This window comes from Acipenser ruthenus, chromosome 20 (genome assembly GCF_902713425.1).
Source record: "Acipenser ruthenus chromosome 20, fAciRut3.2 maternal haplotype, whole genome shotgun sequence".
NCBI lineage: Eukaryota > Metazoa > Chordata > Actinopteri > Acipenseriformes > Acipenseridae > Acipenser > Acipenser ruthenus.
Genome location: NC_081208.1, coordinates 3,172,897 through 3,200,281, shown reverse-complemented (window position 1 = coordinate 3,200,281; position 27,385 = coordinate 3,172,897). Strand labels below are relative to the sequence as shown.

Below are 27,385 nucleotides of genomic sequence, written 5' to 3'. Positions count from 1 at the left end.
AAAGACTGGACTGTCACCCCCTCACACATCTGGACCACAGCTGTCTCCTACGTTACTCCAGATGCAAGACGCCTTGTACTAAACCAAGATAACAAAGCATCTCTTCTTCTCTGTGCTTGCACTTGGTCTCTCCTTTTCCCGAAAAGGGCCGGAATAAATCACATTTCCTTTTACGCAACGATAAAAAAATCGTCCACGTTACTGCCAACTGACTTCAAATTGGTATTTTAAAACAATCATTTGGACAGGAAGCAAAAAGAATGAAGTTACCTAGAAAATAAACACAATATAATCCGACTTGAAATCTTTCTATGATCAAACTGTTGCTGTGTTTTATGAATAAACCACGTAAATATTGAAGTGGATGAAATTGTTTGTGCTGTAGCATTATGTAAAGCAATGACAACGTTATGTGAAAACCTGCTGCTATAACCAATTTGCTTTGGCGACAACTGCATCTTAATTCCCCCTTTATTTTATTCAGGTCTCCTGCAGAATATGACAATTAAATGCTGTGAACTTTCACCTCAACGTGAGATTAAAATAAGAAACAAACAATTAACAGGGAACCCAGAGCACAGCAATATGAAAGTGGCACGGACTCTTCTGTTTTATATTACAGTTACAGGGCCGTTTGCTGTTGCATTCCACGGGCAATTTCTCAATCCTTTTAACAGCGTACTGCTCAGTTAAGTAGCTCTGCAGACACTGTAAACACTGTAGTTATTGTTAAGCACATCTGCTTCCCGAAGCCCCTTGTTCTGTTATAGGAATCACTGTTCTAAGCAGAGAAAAGGGGAGGGGGGCACTGGCTCCTATCCTATACAAGACCATTCTAATAATGGAATGCTTCTGGGAATCATTTTGTAATTTTGCCAGCTGATGAAACCTGCAGAAAGATACAAGCCTCATAAAACACATCAATGTCTCTCAGCATACAAGTGGTGCCAATGAATCCACCTACTGTAATTGTTTTCGATTGCTTCATTGGGTCTAAGTGAGTACACACTAGGACTTGGGTCACTGCTGGGATTAAAGACGCATCTGATTTGGGGAGTTTCATCTTCTGTACTCCAGATGTTTAGAACTGCACTATGGCACGAATTATACTTCTATAATGCTTATATCGGATGACAATATACTATGACAACCAGAGTAACTGACTGTGAGTCTTTTACATTTAAAGACAGGTCTGTATTTGCAATCAACAGCAATGGCACATTTAAACTCTGTGTCAGAACTGAACAAAAAAGGTCTTGTCTGTGAAAAAGAGAAAAAAAAAAGTTTTATCCTTATTCCAAAAAGAAAACCAGAAAGCCGATAACCCTTTTCCAGTTTATCAGTGCAAGGCTGATCGAAATACAGTGCTGTGCCGCAGTTTTGATAAATAAACTGCCAGCCCCTCTTGAGCACTTGGCACACTCCCTGAAGAAACCACACCACTTCAGTCAGGGCCACTTAAAAGCTAAATCATCCAGGAGACAGAACCTCCACCTGAAAGACTTCAGAACTGTGCGGTGCAGGCTGTTGTCAGAATGATGTCACGCCTCTTGCTACCTTCATACAGTATTACTGTATCGCAATTTATTCATTTAAACACTTTATAAAATCATCAAGCATCTAATCCGGGTTGTTTTTCTATGAAAACTCCTTTTAAAATTAAAGACTACTGTTCATCCCTGAAGGCCTTCAACATTAAACGATAGTCAAATACAGAGAGTTTATTCCAAAACGTAGAGTAGTAGACTACTGTTGACTATACATATACTATATAGCAACACTAAAAGCAACTTATTCAAGACATTTCAAGTGGAAGCCGTTACCGATGAGCGTTTTATAGTTCTGGATGAATATATACTGGTGGGGTGAAGAATGAGTACACTGGATACTTAGATGAGAAACGGCTCCATTCAGAGGCAGAGCGGGTTGAAAAAGAAGCAGACCTAATTACCATTCGATCGGAACTGAATCCAACTCTTCATGACCTTGCATAGCTCAAGGGGCAAGAGGTCTTTCCCCCTGCTGCTGTCGGAGTAATGGTCGTGTATTAAATTATTTCTGTTCAGCAGAGCAATACCGCCGTTCGGCACAAAAAACATATTTGTCCAGTTATTTGTTTCTTTGGAGAAACACTTCAGAACAATTTTTTAAAAATCTCACCATCATCAAAGCTGGAGACAAAAGTGCGGTATTCATTCCACAGGAGACAGACAGAGTGGGAATTGTGTTGGATCTGAAACAGATGTTTTTGTTAGAAGCCTGGCCCTATTTGAACCTGCTGAAGGGCCCTTTTTATTTGAAGTAGCTTCTTGTTTCTGTATAGTATTTATTGATTTAAAGAATTTAACAGTAGAACATTTTTCAAAAAGCCACAGAGCCTGGAGTCTGCTAGCCGGGGGTGGAGTTCTAGAACCACGTAACACAACTACAATTGAAATTAACAACACCCTGTTAAAATAAGCACAAATCTGATTAAATAGGCACGCCTTTAAATAATAATCCGGTATAGCCTTAAATAAACGATATCCTGAGTGAACCTTTGTTGAAAATGAGTCTAAATACTGAATTCCACACACTGGTGCAATATGTTGATAGGTATATCTTACAGCATTTCAAATTGGAACACCTATATATTTATTGTCTTATCTTTTACAATAACAAAATACGCATATCCTGTACAAAACAATGACCTGATGGATGTTTACAATGTGGTTGGCTGCTGTTCCTGATCAGCGTATAAAGAGTTAACTTTGTAAATAATGCAACAATAAACGCTGTTAGCTGGGCTTTGCTGACTAATGGCATCTTACTCTTGTTGTTTAGTTCCGGACAATATCAAGGTTAAAAATAGTACTGGATTCCTATTTTAAAACATACAGCTTAAATAATGGTTTTCAAACTGTGTGACAGCACAAGCAGGGCTTTTTCTTCCAGGGTTTTAGTAGATTACAAGCACGGAAAAGCTGGCAAGCCCTCACATCACAAGCCGTAATGGATAACATTCTCAGACTACAACTCATTTTAATATAACTTGGATAAGATAACACAATGCACTGACTGTTTTATATTCCAGTAAGCCCTCTTTACACATTACAGCCTGAACTAGCCACAGAGGTAATATCACAATGTTCCTAATTCTTGTGCATTTTGCAAGGACTAGCTAGATAAACACAGACACGGACTGGGATACTGTTACACAAATGCATCCATTCCAATGTGGCAGATCGGATCCATTTTCCCAAGGCTTGACACCAAGTGTCTTCAGCAGCAGCTAGATATCTTCCTCCAGCCAAGAAGCAGTTTCCTGGGACTGGACATCAAGCTAATCTGCAATAAAAACCTGGGCACACAACATGTCAGCCTTGCTGTTAAAGAGACCCGTCTTTCTTCATTACTCGGAAATTCTTTCATACACCGGACTGTGATTCCCCCCTCTGATATCAGTATTGCATTTCATACAGAGTGAAGCTATGCTTTTAGTTCAGCTTCTTTTCTCACTGAAGTGGTTTGGATTAGCCTCAGCACCTTTGGTTGACCTTTTGATTATAAACTCACTGGATTCAACTCAACGCAAATATGATTGAAATGACTTTGAGTCCAAACTGACAGATCAGATGCACTCCTATCCTGACAAAGACAACACTTGAAGAGTTCGATACAAGTTATCTATTTCCTACTTAAAGCTCAGAAGCTTGATGGCAGTAACATCTGTAATATACTAAATACCGATACATAATACACTAACCAACTGGTTATCTAAATAAACTTCCATTAAGAGCCTGCACTAATGAAATTTAAACGCTGGATTAAGTAACTCAACACTGTGAAGCGGAGCAAAAGAGAATACATTTTGTCTAGGCTAGAGAACACTTTTGCAAATTAGGTGAAATTGTGTCAATGTCAATCAAGATGAATGAGACTTGTATCCCCCCCCCCCCCATTTTGTTAACCGCAAAAGTCTACATGCAATGTATCAAACTTGTGTACTGTCTTTTTCAAAGAAACGTGGTCTATAAATTGGTTAAACGGCTTCTTGAGACTCTCTCCCCAAGTATAATACGCAGGTGACCCCAAAAAGGATCGCTGCGTTTGTTTGTTTGTTTTTTCAAGTCTGGCCTTGCCGGTTACTTGAATGAATGTTGAACACTCTGTCAAAGGAGAAGGGTTTTTAAACCAAATGATTTGCAGATGTGGTTCAAGAAACAACATGGTCCATTTTATTATGAAAACAAATGCAGGGCTTCCTCTTCTTGACAATGCAGGATTGTGCTCGGGAGCAGCCCCGGCACACACTCAACATACTGTCTAATCTCTGCTTTTGCCGACTCGTTACCATTTCCTGCAAACGTGATGGAATTGTGGTTTAGGCTGCTTCAAAGCCTAAAGTATTACAAATTACACTTTCTTACCATTCAGACTAAAGTATGCCACATATGGTTCATTTCTACAATTATAGATAATACAACAATTTCACGAAATAAGCTATTAAAGCATAAAAATTGTTTTTTATATATATATAAAGTTTGGTGTCTACCACTGAGCCACCTACTTGCAATTCAAACCCAGATGATGCACATTTGCACTGAAAGCACAGTGAAGTTTGACTGGTACTGGCTTGCTGTAGCCTATTATGGTAAAATACATGTTTTTGCATTTATTTATTGTAAAATGAACATTGTGCTCCTGCAATGAACAATGAAATACAGCACAAACTGCCAACAACATTGCAACATGCAACAAAGTATGATTGCGATTAATTGCATAGCAGAAAGGAACACAGTACTCTGGCGTTCCGAGTACGTGAAAGCTGCTCAAAACGGAACATTGCAGAACAATGGAATCGGATTCCACGGGCAGGCCTTGTTTTTGTTGCCAGTTCTTGGCTCCAGCTCCTAGGACAGATTTGGTTGGGGGGGGGGGGGGGGGTGATGCCATGTGGCACAAAGAGTTTTAACAAGCTTGACAGCTTCTGACAACCCATGGATGAGCTCAGACAAGGGCGGCCAGCGAAGACGATTTCAGACCAAAAATTCAATTATTCGTGTAATTAAAAGAGAAAGTAGATTCAAATGTCATTTCAATTCTCCAGTTTCCTTTACCTTGTTATTGTGGTTACAATCATTGTGGGTGGTCCTGACTTCTCTCACTCCTCTATTGAACTTGAATCAATCCTTCTTCATACTATTCCTGAAGAGCCAGCAGTCGAAAGGTAACGGTGTCATGTGACTACTGTGTAATCAGGAAGTACTCAAAAGGAGCTGGCAACTAGGGTTCCCCGAGGTTCCCATTGTTACGACACTAGAATGCAAGGTTCATATAACTTTTGACATTTCTTTTAAAACATTTGAAAAGCAATATTTCATTTTTATACAGGAACTATGACAGACAACCAGGATTTTTGTGTGAGTGTGTATTCAAAAGCTCTACAGAGTGAAAGTCAGGTTGCTGCCAACCCTAGACAAGTCACAAATCAAAGGGCAGAACACCAAGTCCTCTTTGATTCCAGTACTCAAGCAGGATTTGCTCGTCCTCTTGAAAGGATTAACTTTGGCAGGTTGACGTTTGTTAATGGTGCAGCTTCTACGACTTGGAATATTTTAGATTCTGTTCAGGATCTGATGAAAGCTTGCTTGAAGGCGAGATCTAATGCAGGTGTTAAATATGTAAAAAAAATATGCACTGTAACTCAGTTTGACATTGAAGCGGGTTTAATTTAAATGGCTTCCCAGAAAAGTGTCATTACTAAGAATGCCCGAGGGTACATTTTCCACAGTGTACTGAACAATAAAAGAGCAAGGTTTTCTGTGCAATTCAGTACCACATGGAAATGCTTGTATGACAAGTGAAAAGATCAGAAATAATACATTTTAAACAATGAAAATGGATAGCAAATCTTATATATTGTAACATCAAGACACTGGCAAACGTCCATGAAGTTGATGGCTCATTAAGTGGTACAATGACCCTAAAGCAAGTTTTGAGGTATGAATTCAGCTTGGGGGGGAATCCTATACAGCTGTGGTTAAAGTGGGTGACTATGACTTCATAGAGACATTACAATTTTATAATACAGTTCTTAGAAACGAAGCCAAGACCATTAAGCCTAGGACCCTGCTTCAGATTCCACTGCCTTCTGAACGTACAGTTACAAAAAAATGAAATGAACACATCTGGATCACCATTAGTTTTGAGAGAAAACACGGATCACAGCATTATTTAACCTGGTGAACTTGTGCCAGGGAAATGCTTCAGTGGTAATACAATGTACATAAACCGCTTTCATGTGTTTTACACCAATTGATTGTATTATTCTGATATGGCACAGGTGTTAACGTTGAACCAGAACCACAGTAAAACACTGATTTCATTTGTGATTAAGTGTGCTTTTGAGATGAAACAAGCCTGTACTTTTTACTGTGTTAACATAAGCTTATGATCAGCAAACTTCCAATGTGATTCGTCATGCCGAGAAGTCAAATTCATTTTCTCATAGTGTTTTGTGTATTATTATTTAAGCAATGCATTTTAGCATGAGCTGAGATAGCACTGGAGTACTCGCTATTTATCAGCAAAAGCACTGGCCCTGTGAGCACTGCTGGTCCAGTCTTGGGGCTACACTCTTGTGACAGCATTGTATGCGGAACCCTGTCCATGTCTTTACATCAGCAAGAAATGCTTTACAAATTCAGTGCTGACTTTTTTTGTGTGTGTGTTTGATCTCTAGGCAGCACAATAAAAGGTTGAGATACAAACAAATGGTTCTAAGAGGATACAGTACACAGTAATCCCGTCTATGTTCCAGCTACTGTTATTGAAAATGTATATAGCTTGTACCTGGAATTTGTCCATCCCCATCTAATAGACACCACCTGTAAATATCCAGTGTCATTATTTAGTGATTAATTGCTCACTAACAGCTTTGGCAGAGAGCATAGCATCTTTGATTCAGAATTGTAAATGCATTTGAATACTAAAATTGCCCAAGCACCGAACAATAGAACACTAAATTATTCTGGTTTGCCTGACTTGCTGTTGATGACCCCTTAATCTTCAGATGAGTTTCACATGCAGCGTGAGAATGAGCTAACACAGAGCCCACTCCAGCAGGACCTTTGGGACCAAGCGGCAATTCCTTCTCTGTGCAGCCATTCATTTTTCAAACCAAGATGGATTTTGTGGATAGGCAGACAGTGTGCCCCAGGGTAGCAGTTTCGAGTGTGTACATGGGATTATTCATTGTCAGTTTGATACTGGGCTTGTAATCAATAAATCAGAGGGAATCTACGCTGCCCACTATTTCAGTTGGCAGCCCATAAGACAATTCCCTTGCAAGTTTTAGGTTACCTAGTGTGGGAAACTATTTTAAAAAAGGGCTTCTATTACATCTTCAGTGATTTGTTTTTATACATTTTACTGATTTGAAGATGAAGACTGGTTGAGAACTAAAGTGGTGAACTTCAAATCAGCATGCTCATTTTTTTAACCTTAATTTTTACTTCAATTCATCTTCAGTTTTCCTCAAAAAGGGTACCACTCCAAAATAAAGATAAATAAATAAAATCTGTTTAGAATATTCAAGGCTGGGTGAAGTTATTTAACTATGAAATACTTTAATGCCATTCTTCCTGGGAAGCAATGCTAGCACATACATATCACACATGCACAATGGCTTTTATATTAGACCCATATCATCGTTAAATCTGGTTTATTAAATCTTATTTAAATACTGGATAAATGTATCTGTGTGGGATGTCCCTCCCATCTCAATCCATCTCGATCATGGAAAACATACATTACGATCAGATTCCTAGATCACGTCGACAACTTTTGACACATGGTCATTCTGCGGACAACGTAAACAGCAAGCGATCCCTCAAAAGACCACCGAGACACTCTCTCACCTTTGAGCTGCACACAGACCACACACACAGCAGGAGGGGCTCCTGCTCCTACTGTTTAAAGACTTGTTTACCAGACGATGAGATCAGGGCGAACTGTAAGACTAGATGTACCTGTCTTGTCAGATCAATCAATATCCAGGCAACCGAGGTGTTAACAAAATGTTCCTCCAACCACTATGGAGCGAAACAGCGGATTAAAAATGCATACTTTAGAGCAGATAATTGTCTAAGAAAGTATGAACTGTAAAAACGAATTACATTGTTGAAGAAAACATATCATTCCAATATATCACCCTTGTTACAAAAACTGGGGACGGTCCCTTTAAAGCTTCATTTAAAATTCCTTTTGACAAGCGTCACCATCCAGGAATCTGAAGCCGAAGACACTTGAACGCTGTGCAGACTTCCCTGCATGGCACAATACTTTAAAATAAAAATAAATAAAATTAAACTAAATGGTCCAGAAACCCAAAAGCCAACAAATCTAGGTTATGTTTTACTTCCAATAGCAAATATCATAATGGATTAAATCCCCCCTCTCCATTCTCCTGCACAAGAATAGGATTAACCAAGATTACTTAATGATACTCTCTAACGCTAAACCTAAACCAGTTTCTCACTCCCATAATTTAATCCATAAGGGTTTTGACTAGGAATGGAAGTGTGGCTCTGATGTAGTTTAACACTCTAAAATAGATTATTTAAGCCTTTCAGAAGACATCTTGCTTTAGCCTGCGGTTGGTTTCTCTAAATCGCGTTCGTTACTACAACAGCTTTTCATCTTCTCTCTTGAATCTGGGCAGTATAACAAATTCAAAAGAAAAAGAGGTTTATCTTTTCTTTTTTTGTGTGTTCTTTCATTTAGCCTCAATCCCTTTCACATCCATAAATGTATTTATAAAATATCACACGCTTCTTTGACAGAACATTTAAGAAGATCAGTAGAAAAACAGCTTTGGTGGTGGAAAAAAATGGTGACTATAACATACCAGTAATATGGCACCAATTTACACGCTTCAAACTATTAGTTCTCCTGCTATAGACACATGCAGTTGCATAACAACCTTACAGGGTAGTTGCAATGTATCCAAGCTAAGAACTAATGCCTTTCAATTAGACCCTAAGCTGGATCCTAGTGTAAACTCCCCCACACGCCTGATAGAAGAACCTCAGGGTTTGGATGATTAAAATATTCTTGGGATCTCCAGTAGTGTTCTGGCAGTAAACGTTTCTTCACAAGGAAACACTTTTCCTTGTGTAACGATACCACAGAGGTATTATTTGGCCAAAAAAAATAAATAAATAAAAATAAAATAAAAATCGACTTTCTAGGAAAAGCAAGAGGAAAAACAACCAACTCTCTTCTAGATGTCGAATGCAATTAAGAAATAATTAACGCCGGTGCCAGGGTAAAAGCACAGCAGAAAGAGTCATCAGAGGAAAATAAAAACAAGACATCGAGGGAATTTTTACTATGAAGGTGTAATTTCCGCACTAATTAAAGGTTATCAATGCCACACTTGACCTGCCTGCAGTGAATGAAGAATACTTTCCTGCAAGTCTCCTGCGGTAGATATAATCATAGCTTTACATTGCCGGTGTTTCTAATTATAAGGATCAGCTTGACTTCTTCAAGACATCAAACTGTTATGAATGAAGGCAGAGAGAACAGGATATAGCTGTTGATGTACTTTAAGATTATTGATCGTAAATCCTGTTGGTGGAATCTATATTTCATTAAGACGTTGAAAAAATGTATTTAACGGTTCTAATTCCATATATCAAATGTAACACAAGAATACATAGATTATTGTATTTACAAAAAAAATATATAGCATACAATAAGACTTTTAAGAACAGCTTTCCAGGAGAGAGACGCTGTCTACCAAGCAGATGACTAATGCTAGCTAAGATTACCTTAAACTTTACAGCAGCACTTTGAGCAACAAAACAAATTCCAGTTGCTTAAAATATAAGATTCATTCATGATCACAAAACAAAGCTTGTGTGTTTATCTAGAAGTTTGCTGCAGCTGTGGATTAATACATTTGTGTCCTGTGTACACACTGCATTAGGCTTGTTCGAAACCAAGTGGGCCATTACATGACAAGCAGAACGACTCGGTTCTCTATTTTTTTTTATACCGTCTCGGTACGCCACTGGGAAGGATACTATGTATTTTTTCAAATGCATGTCTTTAAACTGTAAGTATCCACTAGCATATACACTGCAGTGTATATTTTAGCTTCTGTTTGAGAATGCCCATGTTCAGACTAGGAGACTCTTTGACAATCTGGTCTAAAACAGGTCCATCTGCTGCTGCATCCTACCAGGACAACGTTAAAGGTATAGGGCAGATAAAGCGTGACAGCGCTCTAAACCCTGTTGAGAGGTCCCCATTAAAATAGCAGCAACACACCTTACATTGTATCCGCCTTCTTAATACAGCCATTCTGAAAAGCATAGGCTGGTTGATTTAATAAAATATATAGATCAACCTGTGCATTGCCACAAGTGTTCATATCTATTATTCACTGACACACAACAGGAGGTCTCTTTCCAGTTATTTACCATTTAGACTTCACACACTGTAGCCCTGTTCATGACGCAAGCGTGTTGACAGGCATGCCAATGCGCTGGGTGAAATAGCAGAATGTTTCCAGGATGGGTTACACTCCCCCGGCACTTCCACTGTGCCGAAAGCCTCCAGTAAGCAACCGGATAGGCAGGGTCCATCAAACTTGGTCTAATCTGGACTTGGAGACTTGTACCAGAACACTGTGTTAAGATGACAGAACATGAAGCCTGTGGCTTGGAACTTGGTTTCAGGAGATGAGGTTGCAGGTCACTTGGGAGTTTGATGCAGCAAAGTTGCCTCACATCTTTGGCCATGAACTTACTTGCCGGAGGACTTCATAGAGAATTAGAAAGACAGAGAAGCCCTGTCAAGTCTAGATCTACGATCGTCAGGTCAAAGTTTAAACAGGATTTTAAAACAGGACCTCCGGAGTATTTTCCGTTAATTAGTCTAACTGCTGACAGCAGCAGGTCAGGAACCCTTTCGACTAGCTTCATTTATATTTCCATGTTACATACTTTTAAAAAGTGCAAAACATGTTCTCTCATAACAAAAATACACATGCATGTGGGGGCAAAAATAGCTTCCAGTATATGAGCAAACAATTTTGTTTCCAGCACTTCTGGAATAATATTGGTTGCATGAGTATTGTGTGCTGCCTTCTATCTCAAAGCTCCCGCTTTGTACTGTCTGTATGATGCACTTGTCACTTAGGAAATGAAAATTGGAAGGAAAAATAATGAAAAAAGAATGAGCAAGTATTAGAAGGAAATGTTGTATTTATTCGATTTTTGCCAAATCAAGTCATGATTGGCTGTACTGCCCTCATTAGCTAGCAAAGTGCATCTGTTTTGGTTTGATTGGGAAACAAACAAATTTTCACAAGGGAATTACATCATTTTAGGACCGAAGGCCAGTACAAAACTGTCAAGAATATGAAAACATCTGATGGCGTTGATCATTGAATAAGTAATATTGAGACGAACCCACTGAACAGAAAGCTTCCTTCCAGAAAATGACTGCACTAAAGCCATTCCAGATTGAAAGGGTCTTGCGTCAAGCTTTTAAATAAATACATTTAAAAGAAAGAAAGCACAAAGCTGCCACCCACATTTTACTAAATCCGTCATTGCAATCAAGCCTGATGGAAAACAGATACTTCAATCTTGTCCACATTCTAACCGGACATAACAAAGATTCGCAAAGGAGACAACTTGCAAGACAATTGCACGACACTATTAAAGAGGTACTGTACTTAGTACCAGTGTTGACTTCATGCTTTTGGCTCATGGGTTTATCCTTAAGGAGAACCTGGCTTCCCCTTTGAAGTGCTTCCCAGAACAAGGCTGCAGACAGTCCAGTTAACATATAAATCCAGGAGGGATTTAATTGGATGCTTATTTGATGCAACTCATGGGGAAGGAGTCTCAGGAAATGAAAGGAACCAAGGTTCAACAGCAAAGCTGTTTTCCTCCAAGCATTCCACACACGCCTCTCTGAAACAAGTACCAGACACCGTGTCACGAGACTGCGTGAAAGAGACACTTAAACTGGACCCTCCATTACACATGACGGTAAACGTCTGTCTGAAACAGCATAGTCCCTGTAAGCTTTGTAACAGGGACCACAGAAAGGGTTCAAAAACAGAAACTATCCTTGGGAATCCTTTCACAGCTGCCTCAGTGTTCTTCTTTAAAACGTACCGACAGCTGATATCTTCTGTTATTGCCAATTTTTTTTTTTAGCCTAAAGTTATAATTATTGTGTCTGGTGCGCAGACTGTTGAAAAGTGCTTTCCTGCAGCCCAGACCCTGCTTGCAGTGCCATCTGTTTTTTCACTTCTGTGCTACTTCACCTGGCACGTAAAAGGGTCACATACAGCTTGAATCTTAACCTTTTACGCTCTGTCCCGGAAGCTGAACTATTGAGAAAAATCTACAATTGGGAGACATAACAGTTCTTTTGCTACTCTAACCAGCTGAAGTTGAAATGCAAAACAGGCGCAGCAAATGTCAACCAGTATCCCAGCTTGCGTTATACATCCTAGTTAAACAAAACAAAACAAAAAAAATAAAAAATCAATCAATCAGTCTTGATTTCTTCTTTATAGTCGTATTCCTGTTAGTTTGCGGTCATTAGTCATCTGTTTATTTTGTATGGAAATGTATTTTTTTTTAAAATTCAAAATACAGCTGTCACTTTTTACTGCCGATCTACAGATGCTCAGATAAAACCTTTCCTTGTAAATAGCTGTGTGCCAAATAGAACTCCTATTTAACCTCAAAGGGTTAAGCATGCTGTAATAAAGGAGGAGCCCTGAGCCACACCCACTAGGCTGAATCATATGCTGGCCCCTCCCATGGGGGTTTTCCCCAGAAACCTTGTCAGCACCTGATGTGAATTGATGAGCTGGGTGGAGCTTAGAGTGTGAGTGTCCATGTCAACGGAAGCACACTAAAAGGGGGAGGGTGCAAATGTAAAAGATATTTAAGATGCTACAACAGAAGCTATTTAGAACAGAGTCTAAAGAGCTTTCAGGCAAGAGGTGGAAAGAAATGCACTTAGTCCAGCTTCTGCAGGCACAAGTAGCAGTTCAGTATTTGATATAACCTGAAACACTGTTTTTTGGTTAGGTTTTAAAAAGGAACTTTGACCTTTTTGTTAAACATATATAGGACTAAATTATTATTATTAAAAAAAAAAAAGAAATGTTCAGGAGAATGATTTTGCGTTTTTTTTCCCTGGGTGTCTCGCTCGCCCTGCTGTCCTTCGCTCAGGTAGGGACGCAGGTGGCCAGGGTCTCTCGACGCAGGACCCCGGCTGCTGGAGGTGCCAACCTGCTCAAGCACATTAGCTGCTGCGAGGATGTCAAGGAGCTGACGGTGCAGGTGGCCAACCTGACCAGCATGCTGGCGGAGCTCAGCAAGAAGCAGGAGGCAGACTGGATCAACGTGGTCATGCAGATGATGGAGCTGGAGAACGGCCACCAGCAGCACGAGGGCCGCATCACCGAGGTGGAGGGCAAGTACTCGGAGATCCACAGCCGACTCGAGATCATGCAGCTCCAGGCAGCCCAGACCCTCCCACAGACCTCTGCAGGTAAGAGCGCACTCCGTGCTGCGCTGCGTCCTGTTTTATGCTGCTTGCGTTGTGGTGTTGTGAGCCTCTTGCCAGGTCGTCATTGTGAAATGACAATTTGTTCTCAATTGACTCATCTAAATAAATAAATAAATAAAGGTTTTGATTGGTTGATTACACAGCTTCTCAGTGGATACGACAGGACAGGCACAGGATAGGAACTGTAAAAATGACAGGTGTTTATTCTGTGCCGCTAAATGATTTTCGCTGTCCTACTTCGACGTGGTGTTATTGTACAAGGTTATTTTTATTTTCCAATGCTGTTTTTCGAACAAATGTTTGTGGGCTTGCCAAAATTGAGAAAATACTAATATTGGAAGTCTTATCTAAATCTAAAAACTACAGTTGCATTATGATTTTTTTTCCCCATCTAAACTGCCTCATTTTTTTTAGGATACAGATTTCCACAATGCTCAACCTGTACAGTAAGCAAGCTGTGCTGCAACTTCAAATAGAAATGAGTGAAGAGCTGATAAAGGAAAGCTTAAATGCTGTGGAAACGCAGAGTCTAGTATCTACAGACTAAAAACAAGAATGCACTTTCTAAACAAACTATATGTATTAACACAGTAATTAAAATACACAAAATGTCCCAAGAAATGATTAAGCATGTACTGAAGACAATAATTTACCAATAGGAAACACAAACCACGTTACCCAGCACTGTATATACATGCATTGGGTAACTGTGCAGATTAGACCTCACTTATACCAGTGTCAGAGCCACAGGTGGAAATGAAGCAACCTTTGGGAGTCCAAACTGGTATTAATAGCTGCAGTCCTTTACACAGCATTGTATTAGTTTCTTCCAGGATTAGTGCAGTAAAGGGATGATAAAGTGTTAAAACACGATTGTATAGCTGCCAGTCGTTACCGTTAAACAGCATGTCAGTGGATATTCTCTATTAGTTATTCATGTTTGACTTCTCCCAATTGCAATAATACATCTTTTCAGGTCTATCTACTGCTTGATCCCTCTACTGTAAGGGATTTCAATGCATTCCACAAGTGCATGACTGATTCTGGGATTCACACCAGCATAATTTATGCCCGACACCAGATTATCATTTTAATTCACTGCCCTGTCAGTCTACACATGATAATGGCATTCTGCTACTACCTCCCTCGAAAGCGCAATTCACCCCCCTAGTTTTTTGTTTTTTTTCTTCAATCTTGCTGCTGTTAGTATTGACTGAAGTTATTTATCACTAAACAAAAACGTATTGGCTTTTTAATATATGAGCAGAGAGGGAACCTATTTAAACCAAGGAATTAAAAACCCCAGTTCACCCACACAGAGGTGACAACCAGCGAGCCACATTCCTAAGTCTAAAGCCATCATTTTATTAAATGCTTTTTTTGTTTTATTTCAGTAGCCCTTCATGTTTAATGGATGTACGTACTCGGTGATGTCAATGTGTCACGCTATTGGTATTTCTTTGACTCTCAGAAGCAATAATTGCCACATTGCCTTTCTGGCGGAGAGAGGCCACGTTGTAGAAATTTAAAAAAATTACAATGTACAGGCTTTGCTGAGAATCTCACTGGTATTCCAAGGTATTCATTCCCAGTAGTAATCTCACAAACAGAACAGCTTGATCAACCCAGTAATTTCCCAACAAAAGCAGGTACTTTTCTTCAAAACTGCAGCGCAGTAATAAATAACATAATTATACACAGCCGTCCATCCATGGGTCTGGAATTTCTATTGTGTCTTGTATGACTGCATATAGAAATATCGCACAGTATGTCATCACTGCAAAATGTAAAAATGAGACCCTTTCATGTAACAAAAGACAGTCATCTCTTGGCTGGAATTTGTAGTTTTGTTATGCAATGGTAAGTGAATGGTTTAGATCTTCTGCATTCAAAGATAGTACTTTGTTGCCGAATTAGACTTGAAGGTTGATGCCTTGCTGAAGTTGCTGTTCAATATTAATTAGGTTTGTATTCTGACAGACGGCCGCTGCAATTTATGCTGTGAATTTATTTCTTAAAAAGGGTTGTTTTTTTGTTTTTTTTTATCTTGTCCTTGTTTCAGATGCGATCTACGACTGCTCGTCTCTGTACAGCAGGACTTATAAAATCTCTGGAGTATACAAACTACCTTCAGACGAGTTCATGGGAACTCCTGAACTTGAGGTAAGCTGATTAAACAAAAATAAGTTATTAGAGGATCACTTATTTGCCCAGTAAATCAAAGGCTATTATCGATATTTTACTTGCAAGCAGTTACGCAAAATTCTAGTCTTTTAACACTCGAAGGAGGTACTAACCAATTCAAATTCCTATCCCCCCCTCCCCAGCAGTACCTGATAACTATATCAGTATCAAAATCTAGTTCACAGTGTACCAGAAACCCCCAGATCCTCTCCCCTGAGAAACGTGTGTAGAGGCTCATGCTTCCTTGTGTGACTCTCACTCAGGTACTCTGTGACATGGAGACGAACGGGGGAGGCTGGACAGTGATCCAGAGGCGAAAAGTGGGCCTGACTTCCTTCAACCGAGACTGGAAACAGTACAAGGATGGCTTTGGGAACATTCGTGGAGATTTCTGGCTTGGAAATGAACACATCTTCCGCCTCACCAGGCAGCCCACTGTGTTGAGGATAGACATGGAGGTAACTTTCTTTTCTCTCTTTTTTTACTTGAGGTGGTTATCACCCCAAATCTCAGCAGGAGAGCCGTTCAACGCTGGTACTGTTTGTTATAATGCTCAAGGGAAATGCTTTTTTTCCCTTGTTCATAACAAAATGTAAAATGCTTTATAAAATGCTTTTTTTCACTAGGGAAAGTGTGTTACACGATTAGTCCACCACTAATCACCGTTTATAAAAATGAGAATACATACTGACCTCCAACTTTGCACAACTGGGAAACCATTATCAGGTCTAATTGGCCCAATAAACACATTTTAGATTAAAAAACAAATGCAGCCAGCTCGGGATCTCAGACTGTCGCTTGATGCTACGTAGTTCAGTGCTGACTCACAAAGTGGCGTGGTCATCTGGGGCCACATTAGTGGAATGTCTATTTGTGAAAATGTAACTGGCATCCCAAAGTCCACTAAAGCAACACTGTGGCCAAATGGAAGTCAACAGTTTCTACAAACATTGCTTCCCATCCCCGTCAAACTACTAGATCGATACGGATCACAACCGTTAACAGACTAGCTAGAATCGCAGAAGTTACAATGGCGTTTTAAGAAGCTCACAGGATCTGGGTGACAACAGCACAAAAATCCACTCAACAGTTTGGTCCCTGTGGTCAAGCTGCTGAACACAAGACACTCCTTGCTGGAACTGACACCCATCGGCTCCTTCTAAAAAGGTGCCCAGAACATTGTTAGAGTATGGAGTGATGAATCACTTCACGCAAATCAGACGTGTTTTGGCCCACTTCTGTTGGCATGGGCTTTGACCAACACTTACAATAAAAAGACACATAACTGCGGTAGACTACTGGGAGGTTTTGGATAACGCTGCTCAACCAGCCATTATAGAAGCCTTGACCCAATTGAAACTATGCACAGCCAGGCTGGTACAAACACACAGGGTGCCCCAGTACAGCATTTATAGTAACAGTAGTATTTACATACCTCCTAGTAAACGCATATTAAGAATCGTTGTGTGCTTTTTTTTTTTTCCTGCTTTGCTCAAGGACTGGGAAGGTCAAACCCGCTATGCCGAGTACAACTTTTTCACGGTCAGCAACGAAATGAACAGTTACAAGCTCTTCATTGCCAACTACAGCGGGAACGCTGGCCGTGATTCTCTGAGGTATCACAACAACACCAACTTCAGCACGAAGAACAGAGACAACGACAAGTGCGTGGATGACTGCGCCCAGTTCCGCAAAGGTAAGGGAAATACGGGCTGTCAACAGACGATTAAGCAGGTGCGTTGCTTCAGAAACACTAGGTTTCAGCCAATAGAACTGCAGAATAGTGAACTCGGAAAATCAGACAAAGATACCACATGCTGCAAATGAAATGCTCAGGTCTGACTTCATTTAAATCATTCTAATGCAGCACTGTTTCCATGGACCCAGAATAGCAACTATATGGATTTTTATGGGATAGTATATTGAATGGGGTGGATCAGAGGAGGAATAAGATATACACTTAAGCCCAAAAGCAAAAATGTACAGGGTTTATCAGAGACAGCGCTCATTATGACTTAAGCAATATTCTATAAAGAATGAAATGGCACATTTCTCTGTCCATCTCATATAAAGACAAACAAGAACAAATGATATTACTTAGGAATGGATGTACAGCGATGTTTGACAGGAATATGTCTGGCATTTTATTTTTAGGTGGTTACTGGTACAACTGCTGTACAGACTCCAATTTGAACGGCGTGTTTTACCGCTATGGGGATCACAACAAAAACACAGACGGTATCACTTGGTACGGCTGGCACGGGTCTCACTACTCCCTGAAAAGGGTTGAGATGAAGATTCGTCCTCAGAATTTCACTCCTTAAAGCAGACTCCAGGGCAATGGAAAAGGGACAGTGCAACTGCCAGCCCAGCAAAACAAGAACATTGCCTTAGAAAAGAAAACTAAAACAATCTTACTTTTGTGCAATGTTTTGTCGGAAGCTCATTGTAATGTGTAATATTTGATTGTAAAATGTAGTTAAACAATTTAAAGCTTCATTGTTTGTGTTTTATTTTTATTTTTTTTTATTTTTTTTGGGGGGGGGGGGGGGGCAGACTCCTAATAAGCTCTAATAATATTCAAATGTAAAGTGAAAGTACGTAGTATTTTAAAAAATATTAAACCATGTAAATGTTTTTTTGTGAAAGATGTTCTATTATAAAAATTACCTTATTGTTTATCACCGTCTAAGACACCTAATGAAAGGAGATTCGTAAGATAGGGGTGTCATAAATTAAACATAGCAAAGCATATTTTTGTATTTTTTTAAATCAATGATTATTTACACAAAATGATATGCAAGTTGAAGTTAGCATTCCCATGCTTGATTTACATGAAAAACAAGCCAATATAAAAGTCTTATGTTTAAAGACGTTTTTCCTAGATGTTATGTTAAAGGGAACATCTAGAATGTGCAGTATTTTAGACGACCTGTAAGATATATTTTTTAAACTATAAACTGATTCGCAATGACTGGGTCTTTTAACTGTGTCTAATGTGTAAAATGTGTACAGTGCCATATGGTCATATTCTATTCTAATTAATAAAACTTTGTATTTGTATACCTTGTGCTGTTCTATTTTATTTCACTCGTGGGATTAGAAATAGTCTACCATCAGGATTCACTCTGTGGAACAATGTAATAAACAGACTTATTTTCATGTATAATGGTTATTATGCTATGATTGAATGAGTATAATATCCCCTTCAGTCACTGCGTGTACAATTGTACCATATTAGGTTTCCTATTTATGTATCTATTTTATAAGGCATAATGTTTTTTTTGGCAGAGAAACTTATTATTCACACAAACTGTTTTAAAAAAACTGAAAAAAAAAATAAAAAACACATGTGCAATATTAAGTTACGCAATGTAAAAAATATTTACTTTAGCGTATGTCTACAAATGCATTGTGAATGACGTAACACTTACACAGTCTACACATTAAAAATACACTCGATTTTGCACGGAGAGAGACTGCATTAAAATAAACGCATTTATACTCAATAATAAAGCAATGATGTTTGATACTGCTCTCACGCTTTTCATCACGAATGCTTTTATATTTTTTAATGCGTGTCTGTGTTATGCACGGGGGTATAACGATGCACGACGGATTCATTGATTCACAATGAGACGTTACACCCCCAGTTATGAATGGCTGTGACCTTTCCCAGGGAAGTCCCTTCTACCAATAGCACACAAATCAGCCATCTATTTGTACATAAAGATTCCACTGGAATTCAAATGTGAGAATGTTGAGCCAGTATGCTTCCTGGGATTGCGATGAAGAGGTACGGATTTAAACTGGGGGGCTAACATTGAAATCTCCTACAAGAGTAATCAAATGGTAATAAGGCTGAAGTGACCGAGAATGTGACCTCTGAGAAGCCAGGCATTAATCCATCTTTACAAGCCTCAACAAAGACCTATTCTGACGTCTTTCAGTCATTTCACGCAACAGTAAACAACTCCTAAATAGGTATTAAACATTTACATATGCACACAGAGGCAAAAATCCACAAGTATGAAAAGTAAGTATTAAAAACATTTTTTTTTTTTTTTAATGTGTGTATTGAAAAAATGTAAGTTTGAAAGCTTTTATAACATAATGAATTACCAGAGGACGGAAGTTAGACAAAGCAGAGTAGTGTTTCTACAGTACTTACGATATCAAGTTGCATATCCAGCATTTTAGCAGTAATTCCATCACACAACTCCACTACTTACAGAGACAGTTTAGAAAAAAAAAAAAATCTGTATGATCAACTAAGCTAATGTCCAATGTGGGGGACGTTTAGTCCACTCTTTAGTGTCCTTATTTGACCTTGTGGGTTGTGGGTTGTGCACCCTCCTCACTCTTAGTGGCTCAGGAGCACTGTCTATAAAAAACAACTCATTAGACGGCTGCTATAAATGTGTTTCTTTTAAGAGTGACCAAAGTTCTTTGGTCACTGCACATAATCTAAAATAACTCAGCTTTGCCATACAAAACAAGCACTCTAAACTTGGATGAAAGCAAATGATTCGTGGCCTTATTATATATAGTTCATTTCAGACATTACGAAACAGAGGGTCTAGGCATTCACCGAACACCTCATAAAACTATTCTGCCTAAATTCTGGAACCGTAATTCAGTGGCCTTTACCACAGTATGTACCATTTTAAAAGAGCCATAACATGTTTGTGCTTGCTGTGGAAATATACAGCAGCATTAAACGTGAACTCTAAATTACTATAAAATATGTACACCGGAGAAGAAGAAAAAATAAATAATAAAAATAAAGAAAGAAATAAATAAATAAAAAGAACAAAGCGCTGAGAACGGACGTCAGGTGTTTAAAATTAGTCATGCTGTCAGCCCAGGTATTTACTGCTTGACTTTATAAAGCATAAAAAATAGAGTGGATACAGCTTCTGGAGCAGTGTCTGCTTGTGTCCATATCAAAGACTGCCAAGGAAAGCAAGTGACCTGGGTGGTTAGTGTCTGGATTCATGGTTCTTGGGAAGAGTCCCTCAACATGTATGGTAAAATGTTTAGTCCACCACTTCACTTCTTTTTAAAATCCAAAAACAAATAGTCTTATACTTGAACAGCTGTATGTGTTGCATTTAGTCAAACCGTATTAAACTACTATGGTTAAAATAATGGTTAAACTGCCAGCAAGCAGCCAAGTGGCATTAGTGAAAAACAACTATATCCAATGTGTTAAAGGCTTTTACAATTATTCATAAAGTATATTTGAATGCAAAATTTTAAAAAAAATATATATATTATATATATATATATATATATATATATATATATATATATATATATATATATATATATTTCATTGCCTTATATATTTAATTACAAAAACTTGCCTTATTACAATGAGAAATGTTTAAAACACACAGACAGACACAGACACAGGCACGCGGAGTACATGAAAGTGCTGCAGTATTGTTCTTAGCTTCTGGGTACAGAGTTGCGATTTCAGCATTCCAAAGTTTATTTGAAATTCCATATATTACTTCTTGGCAGAGTTCTAAAGGGTATTTACTGTATACAGATGGGCCCAACGCAGACACAGTGCCTACAGGGCTACTTGCTGGCCTGTTGTACAGCAATAGAATCCCACTTACAAATACACAGTGACGCTCTCTGCAAAGATTCATTAAAACATTACTGTTTGTTTTAAATATGCTCCAGATTGGGGTAATTCCACTTAATAAATCAATGCGATTAAGGGGTTCCTGAACCACAGCCAGCACACAAAGCAATGGTTGAAATCAACAATGACTTCCACATTTCTTACAGTGCCCTGCTCCCTATGCTGTTTCTGGCCAAGCAATGCTCTGCAAATATCATCACAAATAGCTCGCATCATTTGATTTTCAAGAAGACAAGCATTGAATTGACAACAGAACTGGCAGAAGGCACAGGTGTCGTTGTCCATCCATCAACAGTCCAAAGCACCTTTGACCATTGTTCCATAGTCCAATTTCTGTGTTCTTGTGCATATTTTAGACATTTAGTCTTGTTCCCGTTTCTTAACAGAGGTATTCTTACTGCAACACATCCTTTAAGTTCTGATTTCATAAGTGACCTTCGTACTGTTGATCTGACGGACAATGACACCTGTGCCTTCTGCCAGTTCTGCTGTCAATTCAACGCTTGTCTTCTTTCTATTCCTTAAGGACATTATCTTCAAGTATTGCTCATCCTTGTTAGACAGCTTTTTGGGTCTTCCAGTCCTGGGTTTATCAATTACAGATGATGTTTCTCTGTGCTTGTTGATTATGCTTCGGATACCACACCTTGAAAATTGAGCGATGTGAGCTATTTCACTCAATGTTTTTCCTTCTTTATGCAAGTCAAGGTTGTTATAATAGTAGAAAACACTAGTGGAGGCTTTGAGTAAATTGTTGATGCTCATAATGCATCAGAATAGAAAAATGCAACATGTCTAAGACTTGCACAGCAGTGTGTAATATATATATATATATATATATATATATATATATATATATATATATATATATATATATATATATATATATATACACACACACATAGACACACACACGTTAGCCTTTTTTCAATATATATTGGAAAATTTGAGAACCACGATTTCACCTCAGGCTTTTAATGTGTTTGACCTGTTTTTATGCACTTTGCGCCTTTGAAGTGAACCAATAACAGCCTCCATAAAGTTAAAAACAACACCAGGCCCTAGGTTAGTGAAGGACCTAATTATTTAAGTCTGCAAGTAGCTGCTTCCATGGCAGTCATAAGCCTTTTTTTCCAATAATTTTTCTTTTATAAGAAATCCTGGAGGGGTGAAAACCAGATGGACAGATAAAAACCAGTGCCCTGCTGGCTTCGATTAAGCGCGTGAGAAACTGAAACCATGCTCAGTGGCCGAGACAGACACCAGATGAAAGGGGACACCAAATGGATTCAAAGTCTGAAAGTAAAGAGGCGCCCAAACCTGAGGATGAAATGGGAGGGTTGATGAGAGGCAAAAGATTGGTCCAACCACTAAGTGTGAAATAGCAAGTGTTTCTATAAACATCCTGGCCCGTGTCATTAATTATCAAAAGAAATATTACCAAGGAGTCAGCCAGAAGTCATAACAGGGAAAAGTCACTGACAGCAGGAACATCTGTCAGTTTTGACAGTAAAAATTTGGAATTTATTAATGCTACTTTTCAAACGCGCAGTATTTAGCGGTATGGTGTTCCAACGTTTGATGAACAGGGAACAACAGGAACAAGGGTTCTGGCAGGTTATGTGTGACTTTTCTTTTCCGTTTTCAGCTCCAGTCATTTGGGGTCAGAGAGAGTAAAAAGTCCTCAAGTCAGCCATTGTTGACTTTGTTAACTGGCCGAAGCTAATATCCACCGACACTAAAGGTCTACTTCCTTTCAGTTTTATTCTTTAGCAGGAATGCTGGTGGCTCAGTGGGGAGCCCACATCCCGAGTCCAAAAGGTCAAACGGTTATAACCTTGCCTGGGGATAGTTTTATAAATCTTCCTCCAACAAGCACACGGGAGGTTGTGTGCTGTCACATTAGCTGTCCTTCAGATGGGTCTCCTCTCTCATGTCAAATAAGCTCACAGGGGTTATCAACCCTTCTGCCAATGTCAAAATGCCCTTCTTTTTTCATTTCCCCAGCATGGCGAACAGGGCCTCCACAAACCAGCATACATAAACACCTACCTGTACACTTCAATGCAGCTACAACTCCACTTCTGAATCTCTCTGCCTACAAACCTGAGGTCTGAATTGGGAAGGGGAAAACGCTGCAAATGAAACACATTTCCGAGCCCTTGTGTGCGGCTGGTGAATCGCTTTGCACCTACCTGATGAGGGACTCCAGGATGAGAGGGGAGGGGTCCTTCTGAAACTCCAGCTCCTTGTAGTGCAGGGCTTTGGCGTAGGCCCGGCACTTAGCCGCTCTCTCGCCCAGCAGGACGATACCATTGTCATCTCTCAAGGGCAGCGGGCCCTGCAAAGGAGTGAACAAAGGATTCAAAAACCCACTACGTTACATATACAGTTCTGTTTTCTGTAACCCTTTTATCATTTATGCCTCGCTTCCACTGCCTTTCCCCAGGTACAGCGGAGCTGCACGGTCAGGGCGAGGTGTAGTTAAATCTGTGTTCCAGTGTAATTTTGTCAGGAATAGCTGACCAAGGAAGTCAGTGCGGCAGTAAAAGGTCACAGTGTGGCAGTAAAAGTTCACGTTGGATTGTGATATTGATTGACTATATGCAAACAAGCAGTTTTTACTTCAGGTCTTTACACAGCTGTCAGTTGTCTTATTAATGAGGTTTCGTCATGCAATAAGAGAAAAGCGGTGGAAAACAGCTGTCGTTGTTCAAAACAGTTTGTCTCTGTAGCCAAGGTACAGCTGAGCGTCAGTGGAAACACCCTCCAGCTACACCTCAGCTTAGCTATACTGGCAGTACAAACGAGGCGTAAGTCTCTCCTATGTGTTGGTCTGTACTGGTGTCAAGGGATGCATTTTAGCAGAGAGAACTACAGAAAAAAATTCTGAATAGTTAAATCAGCCCACTGTCCAATTGTTTTCTCCGAATCCTGATTTTGAGCCCTGTAATTTATTTGTTTGAAATGAAACCTTTTGGGCCCTGCTTATGTTAAGAAGTTGAAAAGAATACCTCCTTTATGTAGAACTTCCTTCAAAACACTGGCAAGCACCAATGGCCAGGATTAAATAAACTGTTCATTTTGGAAGGAAACACATTTCTCACAATCACAACAGTATTTAAGTCAATTATTTTCTACATTTTTCACAATTACAAAACAGATGCATGATTCATAAGTTTAAATTCAAGTTAAATGAATCATTTGACTGGAGATTTTCAGAAAATAATGGGGTAAAAAAAAAATACAGTGTTTTGATTGGGGTTTTGAACTTATTTGAAAAGAATGCAGAAGTCATATGACATTTTTAACAACGCATTTATATTAGGCTTCGTTGTATATTATTACATAAAAAATGAACCCATACATTCAGTAGAATAAAAGAATGATAATGATTCATCATCTGGGATCACACTCTCATGCTGTTCCAATGAAGCTCCTCACACTGCAAGGCTTTTAGGAATTTGCCTTGTGGCTCGCCAATATGGGTGCACCAAACACTACAGCTGTAGAGCCTTAACAGTGAGAAAATACACATACTGTGATTCATTTAAGGACGCAGGGTTAAAAGCGTGACAGTTTATTATAAAGAATGCAGAGGTCACCGATGTATTTCAAACACCTTAAAGCTTTCGTAGCGATGGAGGTGTTTAAAGTGAGCAGAACTAACATTACAAAACTAAAATAAACTGTCCAGATGGGTTCGGTTTTATTTTTGAACGGTTAGTTTTTAGTAACTGGAACGGCGGTGACTTATTGAGCTGGAGTAGAAGCTTCAGTGGCCCTGGCAGCTGCAGTGCTCTCTGTGTGTGGAGGAGAGCCCATTACCTTGTCACTGTGCTCCATGAACTCAGCCAGGTTGAGCAGGGTCTGGGTGACCTCTGCAATGTCCTGCGAGGTCAGAGCCAGCTCGATACTACGGATCAGTTCATCCTGCTGCTCCTCGCTGAGCTCCGACCAGCAGGACAAGAAGGCAGCGTTGAACAGGTCTCTGTGGGAAAGGGAAGCATACAGGTTTGTATTAATAGTCCTGTCATCTTTCCTGACTTGGTTTCAGTTCATATTGTTGCTGTGTGCTGTAACCTTTCAACAGTGCTGGCGGTACCTTCTCTGTAGCAGACATTGTGACAGCTATATTGTATTGTTTAGATAACTCTACAACCGAGAAATTACCTTTCTGTGGAAAGAATAAGGATGGTACTGATTTTAAAAACACATTCTAAAAATACATTCATATAAAAAGGATGATTTATGAGCCGTGGCACTCCTTTAGACAAAAATTACGAACATCAAACTAAAGCTGCAACAAACTCACACCACATGTTTACAATCCATCGTGCTGAAGTGCGGAAAACTAGTTTTTAAATGGGAGCATTTACACCAGAATCTTACCCAGTGTGTCTGAGGATTCTTATGCGAAGTTTCCAACACCACAAGAACTTACAGTCATGCGTATTTATTCATGTTTGACCCTGCAAACACATGGAGGTGATCATGCTATACTTGTCTCAAGGTGCTGGGAATTCATATGCCGACCTCCATAACAAGGCATTGAAATTTGGCATCTCATCCCATTTTATTCGCCCCCTGGTCTGTTTAAAAGACATATGGATACGATTTTTTCTGAATTCTTAGCCACAATTTATTTTTCCATTTTGAAAGCATGTAGCTTTCTGTGATCTGGAATTCCGACACATCCAAATCGAATTTAAAAAGAAGCAAAAAACATTCAAATCTTTACACTCCTGCTTAAGAATTTCCCATCTGGGTATCTAACCAACATCAGCTGAACATACAATAACGCTGAGCTGATGACTGTGCAACTCCTCACTGTGCTCTAAACATCAAGTGCTCCTGTAGTTTTCCTCGGATCACAAAATAATGCATGGCTCTCCAGCTAGGAAGCTCTTATGAAGGTTTCAGTCTAATCCCAATTCAATTGTACAAGATGTGTTAAAGCCATGCTTGCTCTAACACAGAAAATAAATAAAACCCTTCTGGCAACTGTGAGCAGCCAGCTTTTAAAAGTGTTGGCAGCAGAAGCAATAAAGCAGTACTGTGTTACCTGGCCAGGGGGATGTAGGCCTGAGCCAGGGACCAGCACGATCGCAGGGCTGGGGAGGAGGACTCTTTCAGCAGCACCACACTCAGCCGTCTCAGCCACTCCAACCAGTCGTCCTTGGAGACTTTTCTGGCGGCTCCCCATGCCTGTAACCCAAACCCGAAAAAAACAATTACTTTCCTCACGCCTTTCAGCTGCTTACCCATTCCCACCGGTGCAATGAGAAATGGCTGTGTCACAATGCAGCAGGGACAGCTGGTTCACACCCAAGTTTAGATTCATATCCGCTTTTAACAGCTCCACACCACTACCATGAAAGAGTACAGCTGAAGTACGAAGTCATCCAGTTCAGCTCATTTCTTCCACATGAAGCTAATGCAAAGCCAAGATGCAACCCCTAAACTAATGAAACTCATTTTATGAGAAACCAGATGGCCAAATATTGTTGCCATCCTACTAGTGAGACCCATACAAAATGGTTTCATCACTCATGAGATCATCTGAGAGGCACACACACCCTGGTCATCTTGGCACGTGCCCGTACACAACAGCGCACTTTATACAGTCAACAAACTAGTCTGATGATTAGGTACTGTTACCAGCCAACTAGTGTTGCATTTATAAGAACCTTAAAGTCACTGTGTGTGCAATCATTTTCAGCCCCCTTGATGTTAATTCTGGAGAGCGCCCAAGCATGGTCAGAAAAGTATCTTCCGGGGTGCTTTGATGAACTAGTGGAGTGACATTACTTGAAGTGTGCCTGCTAGATGATGATCAAGCCCGGAGTTTGATGTGGGTATCATGCAAGCAGACAGGACAGCTTGTATTGTTCTGAGCCGGGAGGCAAGGTAACAATAAAACCTTTAACCTTTATGCGGTGTAGA

The 27,385-nt window shown here is 39.6% G+C and overlaps 2 protein-coding genes across 3 annotated transcripts in view; one reads left to right on the top strand and one right to left on the bottom strand.

Moving 5' to 3' along the window:
* Window positions 1–27,385, bottom strand: part of LOC117425566 (serine/threonine-protein kinase mTOR) — a 79,866-nt gene that overhangs the window by 30,939 nt on the left and 21,542 nt on the right. For both annotated transcript variants that reach the window (XM_058993150.1, XM_058993151.1), the window contains exons 26-28: window positions 26,505–26,647; window positions 25,268–25,430; window positions 23,635–23,780 (exon numbers count right to left, since the gene is read on the bottom strand). In XM_058993150.1, the coding sequence (XP_058849133.1) occupies window positions 23,635–23,780; window positions 25,268–25,430; window positions 26,505–26,647 (452 nt within the window). The remainder of the gene's footprint in view (window positions 1–23,634; window positions 23,781–25,267; window positions 25,431–26,504; window positions 26,648–27,385) is intronic.
* On the top strand, window positions 12,985–18,843 carry LOC117425567 (angiopoietin-related protein 7). Its single transcript, XM_034042565.3, has 5 exons — window positions 12,985–13,578; window positions 15,659–15,759; window positions 16,044–16,238; window positions 17,278–17,476; window positions 17,935–18,843. Exons 1-5 carry the CDS (start codon window positions 13,188–13,190, stop codon window positions 18,102–18,104), a joined length of 1,056 nt encoding a protein of 351 aa, XP_033898456.3. The 5' UTR covers window positions 12,985–13,187; the 3' UTR covers window positions 18,105–18,843.